The sequence below is a fragment of the Sebastes fasciatus genome, chromosome 12 (assembly GCF_043250625.1).
Source record: "Sebastes fasciatus isolate fSebFas1 chromosome 12, fSebFas1.pri, whole genome shotgun sequence".
Lineage (NCBI taxonomy): Eukaryota > Metazoa > Chordata > Actinopteri > Perciformes > Sebastidae > Sebastes > Sebastes fasciatus.
The window spans coordinates 19,468,657-19,492,683 of NC_133806.1; the positions used below are offsets into that span (position 1 = coordinate 19,468,657).

Here is a 24,027-nt window from a genome sequence, read left to right on the forward strand (position 1 = left end):
AAGTGAAGTATCACGAGTTAATCTGCATCTCAATCACTATATGTGATGTGATTCATGTGGTTGAAAGCTCTGGAAAGGCTAGTAAGTGGACTTTTTTTGTCAAACATACTGTTGTGAATGAACTTCCATGCTCAATACATTGTTTGCACATTCATTTTCTGTAGCTTTTTATTAGATGGGAAGCACTTCACCTGCAAACAAACTCTTATTGCAGGCTGCTTATTCTCCACAAGGGAGAGCTGTTGGCTCGTTGTTAGAACAGCTCTGCACCTAACAACCTCTGCCATCTGTAAGAAAGTAATAGCAGCAGCAGCAGGTTTGGACCCGCGGATCTAGACATCTATATTGTTCCTTGCCACCAGACAGCAGCTGTGCCTGCTTTCAGGTGTTTTGTATCAGTGACACTGTTGTGAATCTATGCAAACATGTATGCATTTAAAGTCTTTTTTTCTGCTTATTCCTGTCTCTGGTGAGAGTTTCCTGATTGAGCGGCTCCCTCCTGTGGTCGGCCAGGATCATGCAGCGTCCTCTGATTGCTGAGTGAGTCCTGAGAGATAGATATGAGACAGCGATAGATTGTTCCTTGGCAATCCGACAGTCTGGCTGACACAGTGGGAAGTGCAGTGAGAGCTGCTCTCTCTAAGCACGAGGCTCCAGCCGTTGTGACAGTTCAAACAGAGTCTGCTGATTGTCGATGATATGCAAGTAATCAATGTAGGCTCGCACTTCTGAGCTGCTCTTCTGGACGATGCCATTACCTGGAGGGAAAGAAAATGTTTTACCCCCTAGTTAAGGAATCAACATCCAGGACAACTACTGTATCTATGCTATGCACAAAGGTACACATACTAAATGATTAAGTTGTACATTTTCAACATATGTTATTTATGGCCTGGTAAAAATATATATATAGTATGCTGTAAAAAGGTAATTAAAACCAATTTTCGTTACATTTTTGACATGCAGGGATGTTGTGGAGGATAAACCAGCCAAAATTATGTTTATATCAAAAAGTGAAATGATTGTGGACATCATGGTAGGAAGCATTAACCTCATTTGAATTATAAGGAGACTGTGTTTCAAAATTAAAGGTACAGAGTGTGTAGGATTTGGCGGCATTTGGTGGTGTGGTTGCAGATTGCAACCAACTGAGTATCCCTCCGCTCATTCCTCCCTTTCCAAGACTATGATAACGTGAGCCGCTGAGTGCAAAACCGTGGTAACGCCATTCGCCTCGCTCAGAGGCCGTCCTTACCATAATAACACTACTTCAGGAGCAACGCAAGTCAGACGTTGGCTGGCAGTACCACGGTTTTGCTCACGTTAGCACAGTTTCACAAGCGTGTAGGAGAACTACGGAGGCCTTCAGGTAATGTAAACACACGAAAAGCTCTCTCTAGAGCCAGTGTTTGGTTGGTCCATTCTGGGCTACTGTAAAAACATGGCAGACTCCGTGAAGAGGACCCGCTCTCTATGTAGATATGAAAGGCTCATTCTAAGATAACGAAAACACAATGATTCTTAGTTTCGGGTGATTATACATTAATGAAAACATAGTTATGAATATTATATTCTGTTAATATATCCCTGAAATGTTACACACTGTTCCTTTAACAGATTTTGTCCACAGATTTGGTTAATTGCCTTGCAAAGACTGATACTGCAGCACTGATTATGAGTAGAGTTACATAGTAAACGTCAAATTATTGATTTATCTCACACCATACAATGAAGAATCAGTGATCTGAATACTGACCCATGTGATCTTTCTGACACTGCCGGATGAGACGCACTGTGTCTGCTATCATGTGCTGGAAATAAAGATGGACACAGGCTCCATTAAACATTACAAATTCAGCACTATTGTATGTTTTCAGTGCAGAAGCATAAACTGTTCATGAACTCACCAGCTTTTCAAAATTGACCAGGTTATCATGAAATGTCTTGTTGCCTTCGTGAATGAACGTAAGGTCTAAAACAGATAGACATTTTGTTAGTTTTCACCAACAGGCGTTTGAGGTAAAAATGACTGTTGGTTTTCTACGTATCAAATCTGCATGATGGAAACATTTCACCGTGCTCTCCTGCCATAGTTAGACTAGGTGTGGGGTACTGAAGTGACAGAATAATGAGCGCACCTTTCAGTAGCAGAGGAGGGAAGGGGATCTTTGGCGCCTTCATCTTCTTGAAGGAGTCCCTGTAGGCCTTGTGGTTCAGCGAGGGATCCTGTGAAGACATTTTCAAAACGAATGAGTGTTATCCTCTGGAGACTGTTTGTGCCTGTGCATGCATGCTTTGTTAGCTGAGTAATGGCAGCATAAGAGACTAATGATCATGTAAAAACACCTGATGTTTCGAAATGAAAAACATCTGTTTGTTTCACCAAGCACAGGTTTGTATTCCCTGTTGCAGTGGATTAATGTCCTTGTTTTTTTTCATTTCAAAACATATATACAGTGTATTAAATGCACTGAGTGCCATAAATTACACTTACTGTAATTGTCTCCAGCTCTGAAAACAGCTTTTTGAATTTCCCAGGAATTTTCTGCAGAGACAATAACAGGATTTTGTTGAGATGCTGTGTACTTCTATATAAAAGGTTGCACGGATGAAAGAATAAGAGCACATCCTTACCTCCCATGTCTGACTGAGGCGGCTAACCGCTGCAGTGTTCAGGCCCATTATAATGGCAAAGAAACAGTTGAGGTTCCTCTGTGCTTTACAGCTATAAAAGATCAATGGAGCACACAGTTCAGTCTCTTGTAGGGGCGCAGCAGCATAAAAGCAGATGCAGTTTATTGATCTGCCACTGGAGGGGGCAGCAAACCCATGCAAGTTAAAACCTCTCACCCTATAGATTTGGGGCTGAAATGCTGTAGTGTTGGCCCACAGTGTGAGAAGCCAGTGTGTATATGATCTACAATCAATGAATCTCTACTTTAAATGCAGAAGGATGTGAGTAAAGCTACTAACTGGGCAGCGATCTTGATGAACTTCTTGATGAGTTGGACCCTTTTGCAGAGCGTTGGGCACAGCAGTACCTCGGTCATCACCCACAGCTGGACTTCATTGCAGCGCTGCAGCAGCAGCTCCAACGCCACAGTGTGGCTGCTGCTGCTGTGGCGGCAGAAGGTGAAATAGACGAGTTCTTGCTGTAAAAGAACAACATACGCTCATGAGTTGAGCAGAGCAGGACAAGCATTGCTAACGGCACGTCATGTCTGATGGCTTTTAAAACAGTTTAGACCCTTTTTTAAAAGGAACAGTGTGTAACATTTAGGGGGATCTATGAGCAGAAATGGAATATAATATTCATAACTATGTTTTCATTAGTGTATAATCACCTGGAACTAAGAATCATTGTGTTTTCGTTAGCTTAGAATGATCCCTTCAGATCTACATAGGGAGCGGGTCCTCTTCACGGAGTCTGCCATGTTGCACCGCCATGTTTCTACGGACGAACCAAACACTGACTCTAGAGAGAGTATTTTGCGTTTTTATATATATTTACACACTTGTGAAACTGCGGTAACTTGAGTAGCAGAGTGCAAAACCATGGTACTGCCAGCTGTCGGACTTCCGTTGCTCCTAAAGTAATGTTATTATGGTATGGATGGCCTCTGAGCGAGGCCAACGGCGTGACCACAGTTTTGCACTCGGCGGCTCACGTTACAGCAGTCTTGGAAAGGGAGGAGTGAGCGGAGGGATACTCAGTTGGTTGCAATCTGCAACCACACCACTAGATGCTGCCAAATCCTACACACTGTACCTTTAAAGGCAACAAATTACGCATATACTATATTCATGTTGTGGGACAAACCTCGTGTATTGAGTCAAAGATGGTCCAGTCAAAGTTGGTGAGAGCGACGGCCACGTCCCATGTGTTTAAACTGAGCATGCGAGCCGTTCTCTGTTGCAGCTCTGAGTTGTCTGTGAATGGGTTCTGAAGAAAAACAAAATCAAACGCATGACAACATCAGGACCAGCTTTTCTTTAGATGTCATACCACCTGAAAGAGTGATATGAACACTCAAAGACATGTTTTGCAGAAGTTATTTCACATTAGCAGATTTTTATAAATCGTACTTTTGAAGCTTCTAACTTAACCTCCACTTTGCTGCACGTTGTCTTATTCGCTGCTTCTGAGCTGATGTATGAATGTGTATGTATGAACTAACAGAGGACACAATTTTGACACTGCAGCACTTGCACAGTACATTTAAGTTGAAATGACACATTACAGTGATATTCTTTCTTACCAGGACTTCACCCAGGTCCTTCCTGCACATATGCAGCCTCCCCACCGGCCGCACAGAATCAGAGAAGACTCTGTCCTGAGGCTGCAGGAGGAGCCTCCCTGCAGGAAAGAAAAACACATATCACACATAACAGAATACCATTAAAAATCTGTCAGGCAGCGTGTAAAGCAGCTATCAGTAGCGACAGATAAGACCCGCTGTGCCAGGCTCCACTGTGAGGTGGCCAGTCACTTCAGTCACTGATAACAGATCCTGACTTCATATTACTGGACTGTAAAGGCTTCTCACTTTTAACTGTTGTCACCAGGGAGATATGTAGGTCAGCTCTGTTGATTACAATCTCACATTCATGTCTGGGCTCAATATATAACTCAATGTAGGAAAAAGAACATGAAGTCTTAAATACTGTGAAAAATTAAAATGCTATAAGATGAACTACTTTCAATTTCTACTAGTGTTATAGTTGACTCCAACAGGATAGAATATGACACTTCAGAATCACCTATTCTGATCTATTATGTACTGAATCGTACACAAACACCAGGAAATATGCGCTTGTTTATTCGTTTACATCAAATGTTACATCAAAGGTGCAAATTCTCAATTTCTGTTTTGATTAATAGATTGCAGTATTTATCATATACTGGAGTGCTGTAATGACTGTAGTGGTGGTTGGTGTGTGCAGTAGCTGGTTTATTAGAATGGTATTTTACCTCCAGTATAAGTGACAGCCACTAGCACCAGTTCCCCCAGTGGGACATCCATCCTCTCTGCCACTGCCTGCAGCAGCTCCTGGGCCACTATCCCGGCATGGGCCCTCATACTTAGGAACGAGTCCATGGTAATATACACGTGACACAGCACTGTAACAGAGAGATGTTGTTGTTGTTCCAGTAAGGTACAATGTAGAATTCAAAGTGCAGCTCCGCCCATGTTAACCTGAAATTTGTTGCTGGGTCCCCGTTGCCCACACATCTCTACCCAAATCCCTCTGTGCCAAATCACCGTCACCAGCTTCATTATATAACGAGACAAACCAGTAGTCATAGAGGCTGAAGTAATGAATAATAAATCAGGTTTTCTAAATTTAAACTAGATGATGACATAAGGTCACAATACTAGCTAATAATGCAGGAATCGCCTTGAAGATAATTGCATTTTATTGGTGCAAATTTCCCAGGACATTTTCAAATAATCAAATTACCAAAATGTCAGTGACCCTGGAGCTTTTGAGGCCCCTGGTGGCCTTGGGTAGTTGCCCGTTTTGCTGTGAGAGCTGGTGTAAAATGTTTATGCAGGTTTGTCTTTCCAGACTAAGGCAGGTTATTTAACCATTTAGCACACCTTCAGCCAGAAAGAAACTAATTAATGAAGTCACCTGCTGCTGTCTCTGAAACAACAGCACAAAGGAAAGGACATAACAGGGCTGCCCTCTTATTGATAAGGTGACCTTGAGCAAAGCAATTAACTCTCAACTGCTCCGGTGTAACCACTCAGTGATCAACTGTAGAGAACTGTGTAGTGTTGGGATGGACCAAGCATTCTCAATAGATTTGTCTTGATGAAGGTAAAAGGTCAGTGGGGTCAATTTCTTCTGTGGATATCTCAAAACCTCAGCAGATGAAGTCAAAACTATTTGCATGTCTAGATAGCATGAGAGGTAACTGTTTAAGTGTGTGAACCTGCCCTTTAAAGGTGCAATGTGTAGGATTTGGCGACCAACTGAGTACCTCTCCGCTCACTCCTCCCTTTCCAAGACTGCGGTAACTTGAGTCGCCGAGTACAAAAACGTAACAACGGCGTTCGCCTTGCTCCATCCTTACCATAGTAACACTACTTTAGGAGCAACAGAAGTCTGACGGCGGGTGGCGGTACCACGAAGTTGCGCTCTGCGGCTCACGTTACCGCCGTTTCACAAGCGTGTCGTAGCACTACGGTGGCCTTCAGGTGACGTAAAAACATGAAAGGCTCTCGCTAGAGCCAGTGTTTGGTTTGCACATGGCGGACTCCTCGAAGAGGATCCGCTCCCTATGTAGACATGAAGGGCTCCTTCTAAGCTTACAAAAACACAATGATTTTAGATTCAGGTGATTATACACTAATGAAAATATAGTTATGAATATTATATTCCATGAAATGTTACAAACTGTTCCTTTAAAATAAACAAAAACTGATCCCAGTAAGACAAAATGAAGTCATGACTCAGGAATTTGCATTTCTAAGCCTTCTCATTCCTTTTTCTGGAAAGATTCCCATTGTTCTACTGTTCAGACTAAACGTCTCTTGTCGACGGCTTTGGAAGCAACGTATGATGGGAGGAATGTGTGAAGAACGGCGTGTTTTACGACTTACCTTCCTTGGTCTCCCTCTGTGTGCCTCTGGACTGGAGCCCGTTCTCTTTCAGGCTCAATTGGTGGAAAAGTGCTTTGCTCTAAAAGAAAAGGAAATGCGTGGATTTTGACACAATCATATTGCCTGGGAACACGGTGGGCATTTTCGCTAGAACTACAGAACAATGTCTTTAGCAGGAAATGTGAGGACAATAGCTCCAACACCCAATCTAGTATGTCCAAGTGGGCAGCTTTGTTTAATACAAGTTCTTTTGTATCATTAGTGGCATAAAGAGAGCAAACTCAAGTTTTCACTCACCTTTCTTTGAGGGGAATATTCATCCACCGTACTGGAAAAAGAAGAAAAAATAAATCAGTAAATTTGTCCTAAATAAACTGATCAACTATGTCAAGCACAAAAACAACTTCACCAGTCTATATAATTAAGGTAAAGTGACTTTACATATATACTCTGCTGCAGCGTTCAGTCCATTATTTAAGATAAGTGTTAAGGCGAGATTAGAGTGCTTTGTAGATTTTAGACCTTCCAATGTGATCCCTTCATTTAATCACCCTATTCTCATCAGTTTGGCCCAGCTAGCATGATGGATGGCACTGTGTCCCTTATCATCCCTCAGCTTTTCCTGGGCTCTGCATCACAATAGGCATGTTGGCACAAAGCCTGCCCTGAGGGATCCCCTCTCCCTGGCCAGCAGCAGTCCTGCACTAATGAAAAACCTGATTCCCACTGTATTGTCAAAACAGAGCTTGTGATCTGATTCCCTCTCTTGCTCCTCAACAAAAAAAAAAAAAGTCAAAGAGCTCTGTGAATTATAACGCCACATGACGAGAGAGTGCAAGAGAGCAAGCTTTTCTTTTGCACGAAGGCCAGATGGAAGTTGACGGGAGCGAAGAGGACTAAATGAGTCTTCTTTCTGTAAAAAATTACACCTTTTAGCTTTTCACTCGGCAGCAGATTGCCACAAAGCAGTCAACCTTGTCGTCCCCCGGGGGTGAGCTTGATTGTGAAAAGCTCATAAATAGTAGAGTATGTCATTTAGTAACACCCTCACCAAGTCCACGGCTGCTTTAAAGGAGTGGGTTGATATAAACATGAATAAAGCAGGCCCAGATAATGACAACAGAGGCAGGTTGAATTATCTGCACTGGTTTGTAATGGGCGGCAGGTTGGAGCATCCCCCGGGAGGAGGGATGGAGGCTGTGGTTGAGGGAGGGGAGGAGGTGGGCATGGGTGTGGCAGTGTGTCTGGTGACTGGGGGGATGTTTACGCTGTCACGTCAAAGTGCAATGTGATGCTTATTTTTATTAAACCAAGAAATTGAAGTTATGAAGCAGTTCCACTTTAACAACCACAAAACAGACTCAATAATCAAGACTGATGTCGATCAAGAAATCAGTTTGATATGTGAAAGCTGTATATATTTTTAATGGATAGTACATCAATTATGCACGCATACAATACTTAATGTACAAGAATCACTTGTCTATACATAAGTAGTTTTAAAAGCTGTGTCCAATGTTGTGGTCAAACTTGTATATGTGCATCATTGTGACTGTCTATGTGCTGTATGAGTGCATGTATGCAACATACAGCATTAAAAATAAGTCTTGTGGGGCCATGCTCTAAACCCAAGAGGAAGTCGTCCATTGTGAATTTTGTGTGATTTTTTTTCGTGTATTTTTGGCTATTTCCAGGCTCTGTACTTTAACGAACTCCTCCTACAGATTTAACCCGATCAACTTCAGATTTGGTAAGTACAATCTAAAGACCTTTGTGATGAAAAGTTGTTCAAATCTTGAGGTTTTTTGAAACCACGTTGAAGTGGCGTTGCGAAGAATTTACATGATTCGCCATTGAAAGACAAACTGTTGTAACTCGACTCTACTTGGTCCAATCTAGCCCCAAACTTGACCTACTTCATAGCAGTTCAGGCCTGAGGACATCTACATGGCAATATTGACTCATAGTCAATGAGGCAATATACAAGAAGGGCCAGAGCCGACTCCACTTCCTTAGGAGGCTCAGGTCCTTCGATGTAGGCAGGACAATGCTGAGTGTGTTCTATCAGTCAGTGGTGGGAAGTGCCCTCTTCTTTGCTGTTGTATGCTGGGGCCACAGATGCCGGCAGAACAGACAAGCTATTAAAGAAGGCGGGGTCTGTCCTTGGAGCCAGTCTGGACCCAGTGGGTATGGTGGCTGAGAGGAGAGTGCTGGCTAAGCTGCTGGCTATTATGGACAACACCACTGACCCACTTCACCACACTTTGGCCAGACAGAGGAGCACATAAAGTACCTACCTACCTACCTACCTACCTACCTTTGTGTTGAACCTACATTAATTCTGTGATTTTACATTTAAATATCCATTATGACAAGCATCAGTCTTAAGAAGAAAAAAAGCGATTAATCACAGCAAATTGTGCGATTAATTGGTAATTTTCTTTTAAATCGATCGCCATAGTTTTGATATAAGGTAACATGAGGCCAGGGATTGCTGTGGCACTAAAATCTGAGTTGGCGGCCAGTCATGACTGAATCAATCTAACTGTGGATGTTAACTTTAATGCGGAATGCGTCAAGTTATGGCTGCATTCGATCAGTGCATTCCTACTGTATGTATTTTCTATTTAGATCATGGACTAACTTACATGATTACAAGTTAGAAGCCATATATGGATGTGCGATTATACTAGGTTGAAGTTGTGTCCAGTAAACAAGCAGTGTATCATTATGTCTTCTCATGGAAAGGGACAAACATTTCTGACAACTTGTCATTACCGTAATCCTCAAAATTCCTGTATTTCCTCAATTTTCGAGATTCAACATAAAGAGATCCTTGACCTTCATATTTCCATGCTTAACAACTCAGAACACTGCGATTCCTCTTCAGTCTCTGAATGCATCCATTGATGAGAGGCTAAATAAAGGCACCAAGCAGAGAAGCAGCTCTTTCTTTGCAGTCACAGACCAAATAGTGTCTCTGCTTCTTTTCAGACCTCCAATAGTCATTATACTCGCTGTTGTACACACCCAGACTTGATATTAATAAGTCAGTTTTTGCTTTTTATAGATCATTTAAGTCAGTATGTATTGAATTACTCTGTGTATAATGACTTATAATGACAAAGTAAGCTATCATATGGTCACTCACTGTCTGCGATGCAGCTGGTAGAGTTTCTGCAGCTCCCTCACATCCGTCTCCAGCGACGGGTGCTCATAGAGATCATCCAACACGTAACGATACAAAGTCTGGAAGGAAATATCAATTTTCATTTCTCCTCATACCCAGTTTCCACCCTTTCCCTAGCACATTATATTTCCTACCTTCATGAACAGCTTGACGTGCTCGTCATCCCTCAGGAAGTCCTTGCAGAGGGCCGTCCACTGTGACACCAGGTGCAGCACTTTTCGTTTCCTCTCCAGGGCCTCCTTCCTGTCCTCTTTCCCTCTGTGTCGCTTGGTGCAATAGGTGGGATTCGGTTAAGGCTTCAGCACAGACGGAGAGTGAGATCCATTTGTTGATATCAAATGCAGGTGGCACACAATGAAGCATGAATAAAGACATTGTGTGTGTGTGTGATGTTGATTTAAGGACAGGCGGTGAGAGAGACCGTTGGATGAACACAGCTGAGTGAAATGAAGCAGCTTTGACTCAATAAAGTAGTCATGTTTTTGTATAGAACATCAATGTCTGTCTGTAGTGTTCACAAAAGAGAATATTATGTGTGAATCTTTGTAATAATGTTCAAGGATATTGTCCCAGCAGAGCTTGGCACAAATCACTGGTTGACATGAACACCGGGTACGTCAGCAGAAAATCATCCAGAAGTGTGTCTGCAAAGAGAAACACATTATTGACGATACATTTTCTGTAATTCAACTCTATAAATGGTTAAACTGCTACTAGTACTACATTATTTATAAAATATACAAGATAACTCGCTGAGGCGAGAAACTTAAAACACATTTAAATTCTGTGCAGACCATCGTATAACAGCCTCATTAGGTTTATACTACTGTATGTTACAGCATGCCGGAGGGCAGGTACACCAGTGACCTTGACAACTGTATGATTAATGTTTGCTGAGCTGCACTTTTAAATGAGATGGCAGCTCCGAGACTTGGCTTCAGTTTTTTCTTTGGTATTTTTCAACCTGGACCCATGTTTTTGTGTCTACCTGACTAATGGGGACAACAATTTCTGAAATTGGTCCAGTATTGAGGGAGAGCGATGTAGACGGCAGCTGCTCACGGGCTGCAATATGGTGTTATTGGGGCAAGCTGGCAACGTCATTTACGTCCACTAAAGTGCTTGTTTTTGCCATGACAGGCTCTAATTTTTATTATAAGTGTCTGACAACATTATGGAAAGAGTCTCGCTCAAGGAGAAGTCTCGTTCTGAAATCTCGCAAGGTGACGTGTTGCCCGAAGACAATGGTGGAAACGCGAGTGCCAGCCGGGCCGAGTTTGTTGTGTTCAAATAAAGAAAGCGTAGTTTTTGTGTTATCTAAAAGATTTTCAATGTCATGGCTGAATATTTAGATGATTTCGACAATGTGGACGAGGTCTTTGAATTCAATGGCCGCCTGTATTTATTTGAGCCAGAGTATATGGAGTATATCCTTTCCATAATGTTGTCACATACTTATAGTAACAATCTGAGCTTGTCAGTGGCAAAAGGAAGCACTTTTAGTGAATGTAACATTACATTGATGCTGCTCACTTGCCCTAGCAGCTCCTTTCTCAGCTGCCAGTTGTCCCCATTAGTCACTTAGACACAAACACATGGGAAAATAAGGTCCGGGTTGAAAAATACTGAAGTTTACCTTTAATAATACCAGAAGGAGAGTTCAATCTTTGCTGTCAAATATCAGCTAACAAGCACCAAGCAGAGATATTTCAGAGGCGAGCATAATGCAAGAGACCTTTCATTGGCACATCATTCTTCATGGTCAGTCTCAGATAATCACTTGTGCTGAAACCACTGAGGGTTCCTCTGTTTCATTTTGCTCCAACAAGTTCAAACAAGCCTTCACTGGCTTCTTTATCTTCAATCTCACACATTCAGCGTTGCAGGCTGTATCAGCAAAGATAAGCCAATAATGTGTCAGTTGACTCTCTCTGACCTCTGATGAAGTCTATGTTTTCATTGTGATTATCTTGCAAACAGAAAAAAAGCAATCTGATATTGCTTAGCCATCATCCTAATGTGTTTACAAGCAACTGCTGTATCCTTGTATGATTTCTTCCCAAGGTTACACGTGGGTAAGTGTTTCTGTAAATGGATTAAATCAACGCTGGTCAAATAGATCAACAGCTCACTTTGATAAGTTCCCTGAACATTAAATGCACTTACATGTGCAGTCCATGGCTGAAACTAATGCTGATTTTCATTGTTGATTAATCTGATTATTTTCTCGATTAATCGATTAGTTGTTTGGTCTATAAAATATCAGAAAATTGTGAAAAATGACACTCAGTGTTTCCCAAAGCCCAAGATGACGTCCTCAAATGTCTTGTTTCGTCCACAACTCAAAGATATTCAGTTTATTGTCATAAATGAGTAAAGAAACCAGAAAATATTCACATTTAAGAAGCTGAAATAAGAGAATTTTGGCTTTTTTCTTAAAAAATTACTCAAAGCGATTATTCTATTATTTATAGTTGGTGATTAATTTATTAGTTGTTTTTTTATCAATGTAGCTCTTGCTAGTCAGTCTAGAAAGTCCCTTTCTCCTAGAATATCTTATTAAAATGTAAATAATTAACCCCTGGACATTATAACAAGCTTCAAAAGTGCATTTCATAATTAACATAAAAGACACTAAAATAAATTTCTTAGGCGTAAAGAGAAAAAGAAGGGCAGTAACTCCAAGACATGATGCCCGGCCACAAGCGAAAAGCTTTACAAATCCTATTAGTGCCAACGTCCTCTCAACCCCTCTGTAAGTGTGCCTCGTACCCAGAATTGTAAATTCTCCCCTTTAATTTCACACTGGCTTCCCAGGGCCTTTGTGTGCGTTCTGGTCCACAGGACTCCCTGACATCATTATGTTAATCCGTGCAGAGCAGCTGTGGATGCATCACTCCCCGCTTATGAGAGGTTACACACTCGTACACATGTAGCTCCCATAAAGAATACAGTAACGCACCTTAACACAAAGCCAGAAAAACAACACTCGAAGGATCCCCCACCCACATACTGTACTCTACCTCCACAAACACACATTCACCATGCACTACTCACTCACACCGCTGTGTGTTTTCTCCAAGCTATCTCAACTGAAACAGTTTCTCATGAGTAACAGCTTACACACCATCCCCCCAGGCTTTACACTCTCACTTTTTGAAGTTGGAAAAACAGAATAAATATTTAATTTCACGACCTAAAGTCATATTCTCAAGTTTTTCTTGAGCACAAAAAAGGCAGGGAATGTCCTGCAGAGTAGATTTATTCCAAACAGTTTGGCAGAAGATGTGTTGACCCAAAAGCATTTATGCATGAATTGTGTTGTATACATAACAGTCTGTTGGACTGATTTGTGACTCCTACACACATTCACACCATTTTCATTTAAAATGTTCAGTCATCATCAATAGTTGGCCTGGATCAGAGAAGCGAATGTAGGATGTAGAGGAATCTGAAATGTGTTATACGCTGCTGAATCCTGCTTTCTGGCACTCGAGCCGAAAATTAATTTTGTTTCCTTTTCAGAGGAAACGCAGAATGGATTCATTGATCTGGCTTGTCAATCTCCTGTGAAATCAATCAAACTGTCAATCCACCTGCCAATTCCTTTTGCATTTCAATAAGTGCTCGTAAAATTGATCGAGGCAGCCTTTGAAATATGCATGTTAATGTGTCACTTATTGGCTCAGTAAGCACTAGACGACATCTTCCTGGTGTAAAAGCCTTAAATTATTATAACAGTGTGCATTTAGACATTTTTAATTGTATATCCGCTCACTTAATGTGACGTTTTCTTCACTACAATACAAGCATCAACATTTCCGCACATGGTGCGTCAGTGAAAGAGCTGGTACATCCTCTCATTAAGGACACAAATGTTCCATTACATGTTTTTCAGAGCTGGCAACATTACAGAATTTGTGCAGAGCAAGAATCAATAGCTGCACTCAGAGATTGGGCAACACTGAACACTTGTGAATGCTACCCACAATGCTAGCCCACAGAAGGAAACGCTGGCACATGAGAGCTCCACACTGTATATAGACCACTGCAGTGGTTACCGTTTGCTTTTGCCTGTGGTGCTTCCAGAAAAGTGCCGTCTCCTGCAGAAAAGCTCCTCTGCATTCTTAATGTTGTGTACTTGAGTGTAGATGGAAGCAAGTGCTACCATGATGAGATGAAATCGTCTCTCTGATGTGCTGTACGGCATGTAAGTCATAAACACAACATCAATAACCTGATGTGACCATCAGTCATGCTGTCTCTCTGAGCCATCCTTGAGAGGAACACCAAACACGGGCAGCTTGGTGGATGTCTAATCTCTTTTTGATGAAATCAAGGATCTCATGCTTCTGCTGAGCTGAACCTCCAAGGGCACACTAGCAGTAGCACTAGAGCATACTGAGCTTCAGTATTCACACAGAGAGAACCAAGGCCAGCAGGAGTCACACTATTAAACATCACTGAGTGCAGATCAATTGCTGTTCAGGACTCAGTTCGTTCCTTCTCCTCCTCCTCAGGTCTCTGGCTCTTTGACCCTGGGATATGGCTCAGCAGCACCCTGCTCTGGTCCACAGCTCCCTATGGAGGCTTCACTTCTTCAATACACTCATTGCAAGGTGAGCTAATGGTGAATGATTCATCAACAACACACTGCCTGTATAGGACATTAGCTAAAAGGTTAGGGTTTGGAAGGAATAGAGGGATGTCTTAGCTCCATGTTTCACTTTACTGCAATATTAAACACTCAATTATAGCAATAAAATATGTGACTCAACATAAAACTCTCCTGTGCATGTAAAATGCACCATCTTCCAGCTGCAGGCACATCTCCCGAGAGAACATTTAGATCAATTTCATTCATTTCCTCATCAGAATGAGTAATGATCTCTGGTATGGGGTTAGCCTGTCTCCATCCCAGTGAGAAATCATCTCCAAGGAAAAAAATCTACATTTCCTTTTTCTTCCCTCCTTGTTTCCCATTTTCTCCGCTACACTGTGTTCGTCCTTCCTCTCTATTATTCTTGCTCTGCTTGTCTGACTGCTGTTACCGCTCTCAGTCATCATCTCCTCCTCGAACCAGCTTTCCAGATCAATCAGCGGAGTCTCCTCTGCCTTGGCAACAGTGTCACATTATCATGTACCTGCTGCTGGGATGAGAGGAAATGTGCTCATTTGTCGCCGCTGTGAGGCTGCACCGCATGCCACGCAGTCCGATACGGCATAACTCAAAAGATATGAGCAACGTTTATCTCTGTCAAAGGCTCTTAAAAACGGGTGAAACTTAGAGCCATGCTGGGAATGATAGCACATGATTAACCCAGTAATACTGCCCAGAGGGGGCTGCTGTCCCAGCTCCTCTGTTACAGAGAGAGAGGGATGGGGAGGGGAGAGAGTGAAAGTAAAGGGAGGCTTTCTAGACCTTTCACAAACACACAGACATATCAGTGGACCTGCATAAGCCACCTTAACAATGCTATAGTCATAAAGTTGACCTCCCTATTTTTCATTTTTGCTCTCTGAAATACAAAAAAATGCTTATTCACACATTGACAAAACACAGTGAGGACAAGGATGAGAAAGGTGTTTCAGGACTTTAAAGCATGCATGCTGACCTGACTCTTTGCCCTGTGTTGTCCCCTGGTCGTCATCCAGTGTCAGATCATTCAGCAAGTGCTCCAGGATCTTCTCCGGGGTCCCTGATACCACCATGTACCTGTCAGACACAACAGAGTCAGTGGACGAGTCCTCCTCGATAGAGGACAGAGAGCGGCTGCTGCTCCATTCCTCCTCTCCCTCCGTCCCCTCGTCGTCTATGTAGCGAAAGTAGGGGACGTCAAAGGTGGGCATGGTCACCGGCTCTGCCCGACTGGTGCTGTCGCTGCTGCTCTCCTCGGAGCCCTCCTCATCGTCCTCGTCCTCCTCCTGCTCCACCAAGGCGGCATGCAGCAGCCTGCCCTCCTCCTGCCGCAGGTTCGGGGGCTGTGGCCGAGATCCCATCCTTGCAGAGTCCCTGTGCCCTCACGCCGGCAACGTTGCCGTGGTTACTGCTGCATGCCCCTTTTACCCATCCATCCATCCATCCACCTGCAGCTGCCACAGCCCGGAGTCCACTGCTGTCTATCCCAAAAGCACACTGAGGTATCCCGGTATGTTCACGGCTAGAAAAAGCTCCTGAATGGGAAGGCAGCCGGCAGAGCTCTGCCTCACAGTCCCATGCTGCTTACTTATATGTATTTAATGTAGTCATCTGTGTGCTGGGAGTTGTGATGTAAGCATGCCTGTGTGAGTGAGTGTGTGTGATCCAGAGAGACAGAAAGGGAGAATGATGACAGGGAGAGTGCTGGGGGAGAGAAACAGATAGTTGAGAGAGGGAGGGAGGGAATCTAGGAAGGAGGGGAGTGGAGAGGCTTACCTCCTGTTCCTCGCCTCCTCTCTCCCTCCTCCCCTTGCCGATGCAGAGAGGGCTGGCTGCTCTGACGATATTCTCTGGAGGACCAGCACATCGTGGCCCCTCTCCCTCAGACACACACGGACTGCCTCGTCACTCTGGGGCTGGCCACAGAAAGAAGGGGGGAGGGAGGGAGTGTGTTATTATCACCAAGGAGATTCCCCCTGTATTTTCTCCCTCTCGCACAAATCACCACTGATTTCCATCATAATACTCTGCCGAAGCCAGCACTGTAAATGAAAGAGAATTTCCATATATCATTATTCAGTCCTTATCGGTGGAGCCCATTCAGGGATTAACATAAAAGACTCGCTCAAATTTTAATTACCAATTCCTATGTAGAAAGCCTATTAAATTATGGGTGGTGTCTAGAGACAATCTGTTTTTCAGGCTTTTTATAGGGTTAAACTCTGCACACCAACAAGGGTTTAGAGTTTAGTTTAGACTTCAACTCACATGGTAGTTCCTTGTTATATGATCATCATGAGATGCTATGAATGATAAATCAATGTTGCTTTCTCTCTCCCACCCTCTGTTTCACTCCGTCTCTCTCAGTCACACAGCGTCACCCAATCACCATGTTACCATTCAAAGCCTCAGTGAGAGACAGTAAAATCTCCTCTACCCCACTTACAGACCAAAATTATTTTGATGATTATGTCAAATCATTTTTCAACTAATCGGTTAATTGACTAATCTACTAGTCAGATGATAAAAATACACTATGGGTATCCATGTAGGTAGGGCTGGGCGATATGGCCAAAATCTTCTATCTCGATATAGGTAATTTCATATCGCGATAACGATATATATCACGATATAGCATGTTTTCTGGTAAGTAAAAAATAAATAGTTTTTAACCACCTGATAAAGCCTATTTTTGGATACTCCTGTGTGAGTTAAATACTTGGCAAATGAAAATTATTGAGTATTTTCTCATTTAATTAAGAACTAATATAAACAGTTTCACGTGAAATTATAGAAAAAAATAAATAAATTAGGGCTGTCAATCGATTAAAATATTTGATTGATTTGAGACCATGATTAATCGTGAATCGCATATTAATCACATATTTTTTACATGTTCAAAATGTACCTCAAAAGGGAGATTTATCAAATACTCTTATCAACATTGGAGTGTGCAAATATGCTTGCTTCATGCAAACAATGACAAATAATGTCCAGAAACCCTCACAGGTACTGCATTTAGCATAAAAAATATGATCAAATCATAACATGGCAAAGTCAAGCCCAACAGGCAACAACAGCTGTCAGTGTGTCAGTGTGCTGACTTGACTATAACTTGCCCCAAACTGCATGTGGTTATCATAAAGTGGGCATGTCTGTAAAGGGGAGACTCGTGGGTACCCATAGAACTCATTTTCATTCACATATCTCGAGGTCAGAGGTCAAGGGACCCCTTTGAAAATGGCCATGCCAGTTTTTCCTCACCAAAATTTAGCATAAGTTTGGAGCGTTATTTAGCCTCCCTTGCGATAAGCTAGTCTGACATGGTTGGTACCAGTGGATTCCTTAGGTTTTCGAGTTTCATATGATGCCAATATCTAGCTTTAAAATTGAGCCTGCTACAACCTAAAAATCACAAGTTCACTAATGCGCTAAAGAAATTAGTGGCGTTAAATCGAATTTATCGAATTGATAATCGAATTATCAGCCCTAAAATAAATATTTCCAAATATACAGTACACCATTTGTTAATCGCATTGAACTTAGTGGTAATGTAAAGAGTGATGTAAAAACAAAACCGCAACCTTCAAAGGATATATAGAAGTTTGAGTTAGTATGTGCTTGTTATTATTAATGCAGACGACGTAACTGTGTATCAAGACATATATGATTTCATCACAATATGATTCCATTAAAAGACGATAAATTATCATATTGAATTATCATCCAGCCCTTCATGTGGGCATGTGTTTAAAAATATGTCCCCATCATATTAGTTACAGCATATTAAAATACAATACTAAGCAAATATAATCAGGAATGAGAAGCACATTCACATACTTGGTGCCACGGGAAGCTGAAATTTAAAGCAGGCGATAACATATTCATTGATTTTTAGCTTAATGCACACTGTAGTTTGATGGATATGAGGCTGTACATCACTGGTGAGCTTGGACATTCACGAATTTTTCAATCTAAATTTAACATTTTTAACCCTACATTTAAAAAAAAGGCTTGTTGCATCATCTCTGAAGTATAAAGACGGCTGGTAGCTGCTTGACAACAGAGGGTCTGGATCACAGATATTGGTCTTAATGAGGAGTTCACTGTATGGTGCACGCATCCTGCATCAGCTAACCCCTTCACCCCCCACTCTCTCCAGCCATCAGTAAATGCAACACAAGCCTCTGTGCATGCAATTAGCCAGGCAGACAGACTGGAAGTGGTTGCAGTTTTCTGCCCTAATTGCCTTTTCCAGAGAAGCGTCCAGGACCCTTCAGCTAAGCATGACTTCCTGGCACATTAACACTTATCTGTGATCTGTGGACATACATACATAAACAGACGTACTGTAGATGCACAACACATGAATGTATTAACACAGCATGCAAACACGCACAACAAAGACACACAACTGTGTCCATCACTGGACGAGCCACATTTTTTGCATTACAGTAACATTAAACAGTCTGGCAGTCACATCTATAAACAGCAGAGGTGTTTTCAAAGCCTCAGAAAGGACCATTAATGGAAATGTTTGCCGGCAGTTCCTTCAGTGCAGTGATTCATGACGCTAAGCAAAGTTTGCATGTCTCTTCATAAGTGGCAACTTATGAATTTATTTATTCTTGATCTTAAAGCTGCAAATATGATTTAAAAAAAAGTTATTTTTATAAAACGGTCACTATATCCTGACAGTAGTGCATGAGATAGGTAATCTGAAAAAAAAATCATGTGCCTATGTGTCCTCAGGTGCTCCTAATGGCATCTACAAGATTTCACAGACCAGAGGAAAACAACCAATCAGAGTCGAGCTGGAGTTTTTCCGGTTCATGAGCTGGCTGTCAATCACTCGCGAACTCTGATCAAACGGTCAAAGGCAGCGCTGATCAAATATGAATCAATATTCTGTTAGTGTCATGGCTATTTCTCTCCTCAAACGTTTTCAGAAACATCTTGTAGTGTACTGTTTAGCTATAAAAAGAGACGGTTTGGGGATCAGGCAGCCATGTTGAGATCTGTTGAGGAAATATCAAGCACCGTCCACCAGCCGGAGCACAGCCAATAGGAACGCTCTCTCTGAAATGACCTGTGATTGACCACAGTCTCCCGTCACAGGCCAGATTTTTTTAAAGCCTGAAAACAGAGCCATGAGGAGGTGTGGAAGTCTAGTTTTCTCTCAGAACACTTGAATTACAATATGCTGAAAGGTTACTATGGAATTTTTGCCCAATGATGCCAAAAACATTCTGCCTACTGCAGGTTTAATATAAACATGTATAGGTGTATAAAAATTGCTTTCATTTACTTGCAGATGTGTCCTGTGTAATAACAGACTGTATTATCCTGTCACCTACAGTATGACGTAAAGTTAGGGATGTGATGAAAGGCAAAAATTCCCAGAAAGGGAAGGCTGCGCTGATTAGCTTCCTGGTTCTTGGGAAAGAAAAGACATTAGTGGTTCTATCTTTATCGAGACGTGACGTACGCTGTGTGCTCTTAGCTTTGTCAAAATACCCCATTTTTGGAAGCAAGTTGAATTCTTGACTATAATTAGCAGAGTGTCTCAGTGTTCTGTTTACGTTTCAAACAGCAAACAAGCCTTTCCTCACAATGAATTATTGATCCTGCTTCTGCTGCTGCAAGCCACTACTCAGTGTGCACTGGGCTTTGTGGTTACCAGTGTCCCACTAAAAAAAAACACAATCAGGCTTCTAGAGTGGATGCTCGTAATGAGACAGAGTGCCGGGGCCACACAGTTCCTACCCTATCCTGGAGGTGACCTCGACTCACAGCTACCACCTCCCAACATGGACACCGTCAGCAGAAGAGCAAACACTACTTATCAGGCCTCTGCACAAAGTCATGTCCCGCCAAAAGGTTCGCTGTCTCTTTCAGATGCATTCCGCTGGCTGGAGGGACACTTTGTGTCCCTCATGTCTCTGTGCTGCTGCAGCAGGTCTGGCACGCATGGTATTGAGCACTTAAAGGGACCTGGAGGGTGTCAGTCCTGACAGGGTGCAGATTTGGACTAAATTCCTCTCAAGGTGGATCATACAGAATGGGAAGATGAGGAAGAAGAAGACCAAAGATTCGCGCATCACTGGTGTTTTCAAAGAACCCTTTGATGCAGATGCACTTCATTATCTCCAATAGTAATTAGCTGAAATTCCTGCGTTGATCTTGCTTGGATAATATACTGTAAACAAGAGTATGTGCATGTGATGTAAAATATTTGCACATTGTTTTCTTACGCTTCATGCATTGGTAGAGAACAGCAGCTCGTTCTAATCGGATGAACTGAGCAAAAGGAAAATAAAGTTGATGAAATAATGCTATTTAAAGTGTAAGAAAAGAGTCAAACAACAGATGATCAGGCATAACTATTTGATACCCCTGAATAATTCAATACAGTGGTGATGTAATAGGACAAAAGAACAAGTGGTAACTGTCAAAACGGTGAAGTATTCAATTTGAAACCTAATGGGTTTTTACAGCAAAATAAATTATGAATAGTCAGATTTTTCTTTTGAAATTCAAGAAGATTGCATAACATCCATGATTTCCCTGCACCAGAATCTTTTATACATTTTTACAGACGTGCAGGCTACCTTATATTAAGCATCCCTGTTTCCACCAGCTGGGATTTAGCTGATTTCTAAGCTCTTTGATGTCTGGGCTTAGATATTTATATGAGTCACATGTTATACAGTACATGCATTGTAGCATCATTGGATTACTTTAAACCATTCTATAATCTAGAAACACCGGCAGATAATCTCACATAATCTTAATATTTCTACTTAATGTCAAGTATTGTCAGCTTATCTGGCCATTACCGCTAGGATTACATAAATGACACACACACACATGCCACTGGTATACTGTCTTTTTTTTAATTTTTTATTCACAATACGCGAAACTTGGAACAATGTATGTTATTAAAGGTAAAATATATTCACTAACATTTGATCATACGCAGACTGGCAGTGGCTTAGTGCGGACGAAAGGTCATTATATTGAATAACAACACTGATAGGGAGATCTAGCCTTGTGTTTGCAGAAAAGGTCAGAGACCCGATGGACTGGAATCCACCCTGAAAACCATACAATGTCCTGGCATGGTGGTCTGGCCACTTGCGTCAACTTTTCCTGCCATTGTTGTTCGGTTCGGCGCACAGATACAGCTGGCAGGAAGGGAGAAGCTGAGCCCACCGTGAGGTCAGCCAATCAGACGTCTGCTACACAGCCGACTGGCAGGTGATGTAATGTTTTAAAAAAAGTGCGTAGGCTGAACTGAACATACAGTACCTGTACTTAGGATTTCAAGGATGCTGCCATACTGATAGAGACGAACTGTTCTCTAAAAGTATGTTAAGCTTCTGTAATGACATTGCGACTGTAAATAGACCTTGTGGATGGTAAATATAATGGATACAGTGCATTTATAACATACATTTTTATGCATAATGATCGAGGGCTGTCAAAGTTAACGATATAATAATGAGTTAACACAAAATCATTTTAACACCTTTCATTTCTTTAACGCATTAACGCAATCGATCTTTTGGAGGTTGTAGCGGGTTTGATTTTAAGAGTGAAGATACTGGCATCATATGAATCTAGAAAAACCTAACCTAATAGCTTTTCGCGAAGGAGGTTAAACAACGCTCCAAACCTGCGCTAAATTTTGGCGAGGAAAAACTGGCATGGTCATTTTCAAAGGGGTCCCTTGATCTTTGACCTCTAGATATGTGAATGTAAATGGTTTCTATGGGTACCCACGAGTCTCTCCTTTACAGACATGCCCACTTTATGATAATCACATGCAGTTTTGGGGCAAGTCATAGTCAAGTCAGCACACTGACGCACTGACAGCTGTTGTTGCCTGTTGGGCTTGACTTTGCCATGTTATGATTTGAGCGTATTTTCTATATTACCTGTGAGGGTTTCTGGACAATATTTCTCATTGTTTTGTGTTGTTAATTGATTTCCAATAATAAATATATACATACATTTGCATAAAGCAAGCATATTTGCCTACTGCCATGTTGATAAGAGTATTAAATACTTGACAAATCTCCCTTTAAGGTACATTATGAACAGTTAAAAAGTGTGCGATTAATTTGCCATTAATTAATTAATATTTTAAATCGATTGACAGCCCTAATATGATCGCGAAGCACTCTGTTATGAAATCTCTTTTGCAGCAGTCTAGAGACTTTTTTATATATTTAATTGAAGAAATCTTTTCGTAGTCTGGACAGAATCTCAATGACAACATTCATCTTCCGAGAAAGCATAGACGCTATAGAATGTATGGAGGCCAATAAAAACAGACAACAAATTAAAAGTGGTTTGATGAATGGGACAGTACAGGGAGTGCGAGAAACGATGCTCACAGAACAGCAGCATAGAAACTACAGTATAGCCCAGAGTAAAATGTCTCTAACTGAATATTGAAGGGTGGAGCATGCTAATTGAGGGTTCATAATGACATTACTATCTGATAAGCAGCTTGACTGATGTGTTCACTGTGACATGACCAAAGACAGCTGTTCATGGAAAGGCATGAAAGAGCATTTCACACTGTGATTCTACAGAAGCTGTTTAAAAAAATACATTACATATATATCATAAAAGTGAATGTTCTGACTGCAGCAGTGTTGTTGTTGTGTAACTCACCTCACTTGTCCTCTCTGAGCCCTTGTTGTGGTTCTGCAGGAATCGGCAGCCATCCTTGGCCAGTCTCTGGACCATCTCCAGCCTGGACAGGTCCTCCTTGTCATGCAGGATGTGGATGCTCCCCGGCTGCAGCGCAGGGGGCACGGAGAACATGTACCTCAGGCCACAGTCCCACGACATCGCCGGCTCACCAACTACTGACTGTCCACCAGGCAAAACAGCAGGACTCCTGCCTGTGAGCTCACACTAGTAAAAAGGTTTTAAGAGGAGGTGAGCAGCTCAAAAATGAGTGTGTGTTTCATGTGTGTTTCTGTCAAGGTGAGTTACAGAGTCTCAGCCTGCAGCCAAAGTAAATCCCAGTCCCCGTATGCCTTGGTCAGCTCTGCAGCGGAGAGGCAGAAAGACTTCACCAGTTGGACTCCAGGTATCTCTCTGTGGCTTTACTGAGAGTAAGTGACAGATTCCCTCTCTCTGTCCTTTGCTTTGCTCCCTTGCTTTTCACCACTGGGGAGGAGAGAGAGTTATAGGAACACGGTGGGTTCAGGAAACATCTGGTGAGCCGGACAGCCCCAAAAAGGAAGTTTCGAAATCTCCCGAAAGCAGGAGAGAGTCTAGATTCAGGATTGGGCAGGGCACATTACACTGGAAGGTCAAACACTTGTTAGGGTGGAGACGACATATTAGTTGTGTGGAGGTTTAAGGTCATTCAGACACATGCATAAAAACGAGACTTAACTGTTCTGTTTTCAGTCTGAATAAATACAATACAGTGAATTAATGTCACCTACAAGCAGCTAAAACATACAAATGTCAATTTTGGTAACAGATATTGTAAATTGAGTATCTATGGCTTTTGGACTGTTGGTCAGACAAAAATTTTAAATTGAATGTTTTGTCTTTAA

General features: G+C 42.0%; 1 protein-coding gene across 2 annotated transcripts; it reads right to left on the reverse strand.

Moving 5' to 3' along the window:
- Positions 1-142: 142 nt before the first annotated feature.
- LOC141779210 (rap guanine nucleotide exchange factor 5-like) lies at positions 143-23,617 on the reverse strand. 2 transcript variants are annotated; one of them, XM_074653919.1, is made up of 18 exons: positions 23,126-23,617; positions 16,217-16,356; positions 15,417-15,517; positions 10,367-10,445; positions 9,936-10,080; positions 9,763-9,860; positions 6,909-6,939; positions 6,612-6,690; positions 4,973-5,122; positions 4,260-4,357; positions 3,821-3,943; positions 2,974-3,152; positions 2,635-2,725; positions 2,495-2,545; positions 2,139-2,226; positions 1,908-1,972; positions 1,757-1,811; positions 143-758 (listed from the first exon to the last, which is right to left on the reverse strand). In XM_074653919.1, exons 1-18 carry the CDS (start codon positions 23,303-23,305, stop codon positions 640-642), a joined length of 1,872 nt encoding a protein of 623 aa, XP_074510020.1. In that variant the 5' UTR covers positions 23,306-23,617; the 3' UTR covers positions 143-639. The 2 variants fall into 2 exon arrangements, with proteins under 2 accessions (XP_074510020.1, XP_074510021.1); XM_074653920.1 differs by lacking the exons at positions 16,217-16,356; positions 23,126-23,617 and adding an exon at positions 15,658-15,788.
- Positions 23,618-24,027: the final 410 nt, after the last annotated feature.

Bases quoted from the DNA above. Each gene is read 5' to 3' on its own strand.
- LOC141779210 (XM_074653919.1), bottom strand. From the start codon at position 23,305: ATGTCGTGGGACTGTGGCCTGAGGTACATGTTCTCCGTGCCCCCTGCG. The intron at 10,446-15,416 runs GTCAGCATGCAT...TTCTCTTTGCAG, and splicing joins AACACAGGGCAAAGAGTCAG to ACACACTTCTGGATGATTTT. The intron at 2,227-2,494 runs GTAAGTGTAATT...ATGTCTTCACAG, and splicing joins CAGAGCTGGAGACAATTACA to GATCCCTCGCTGAACCACAA.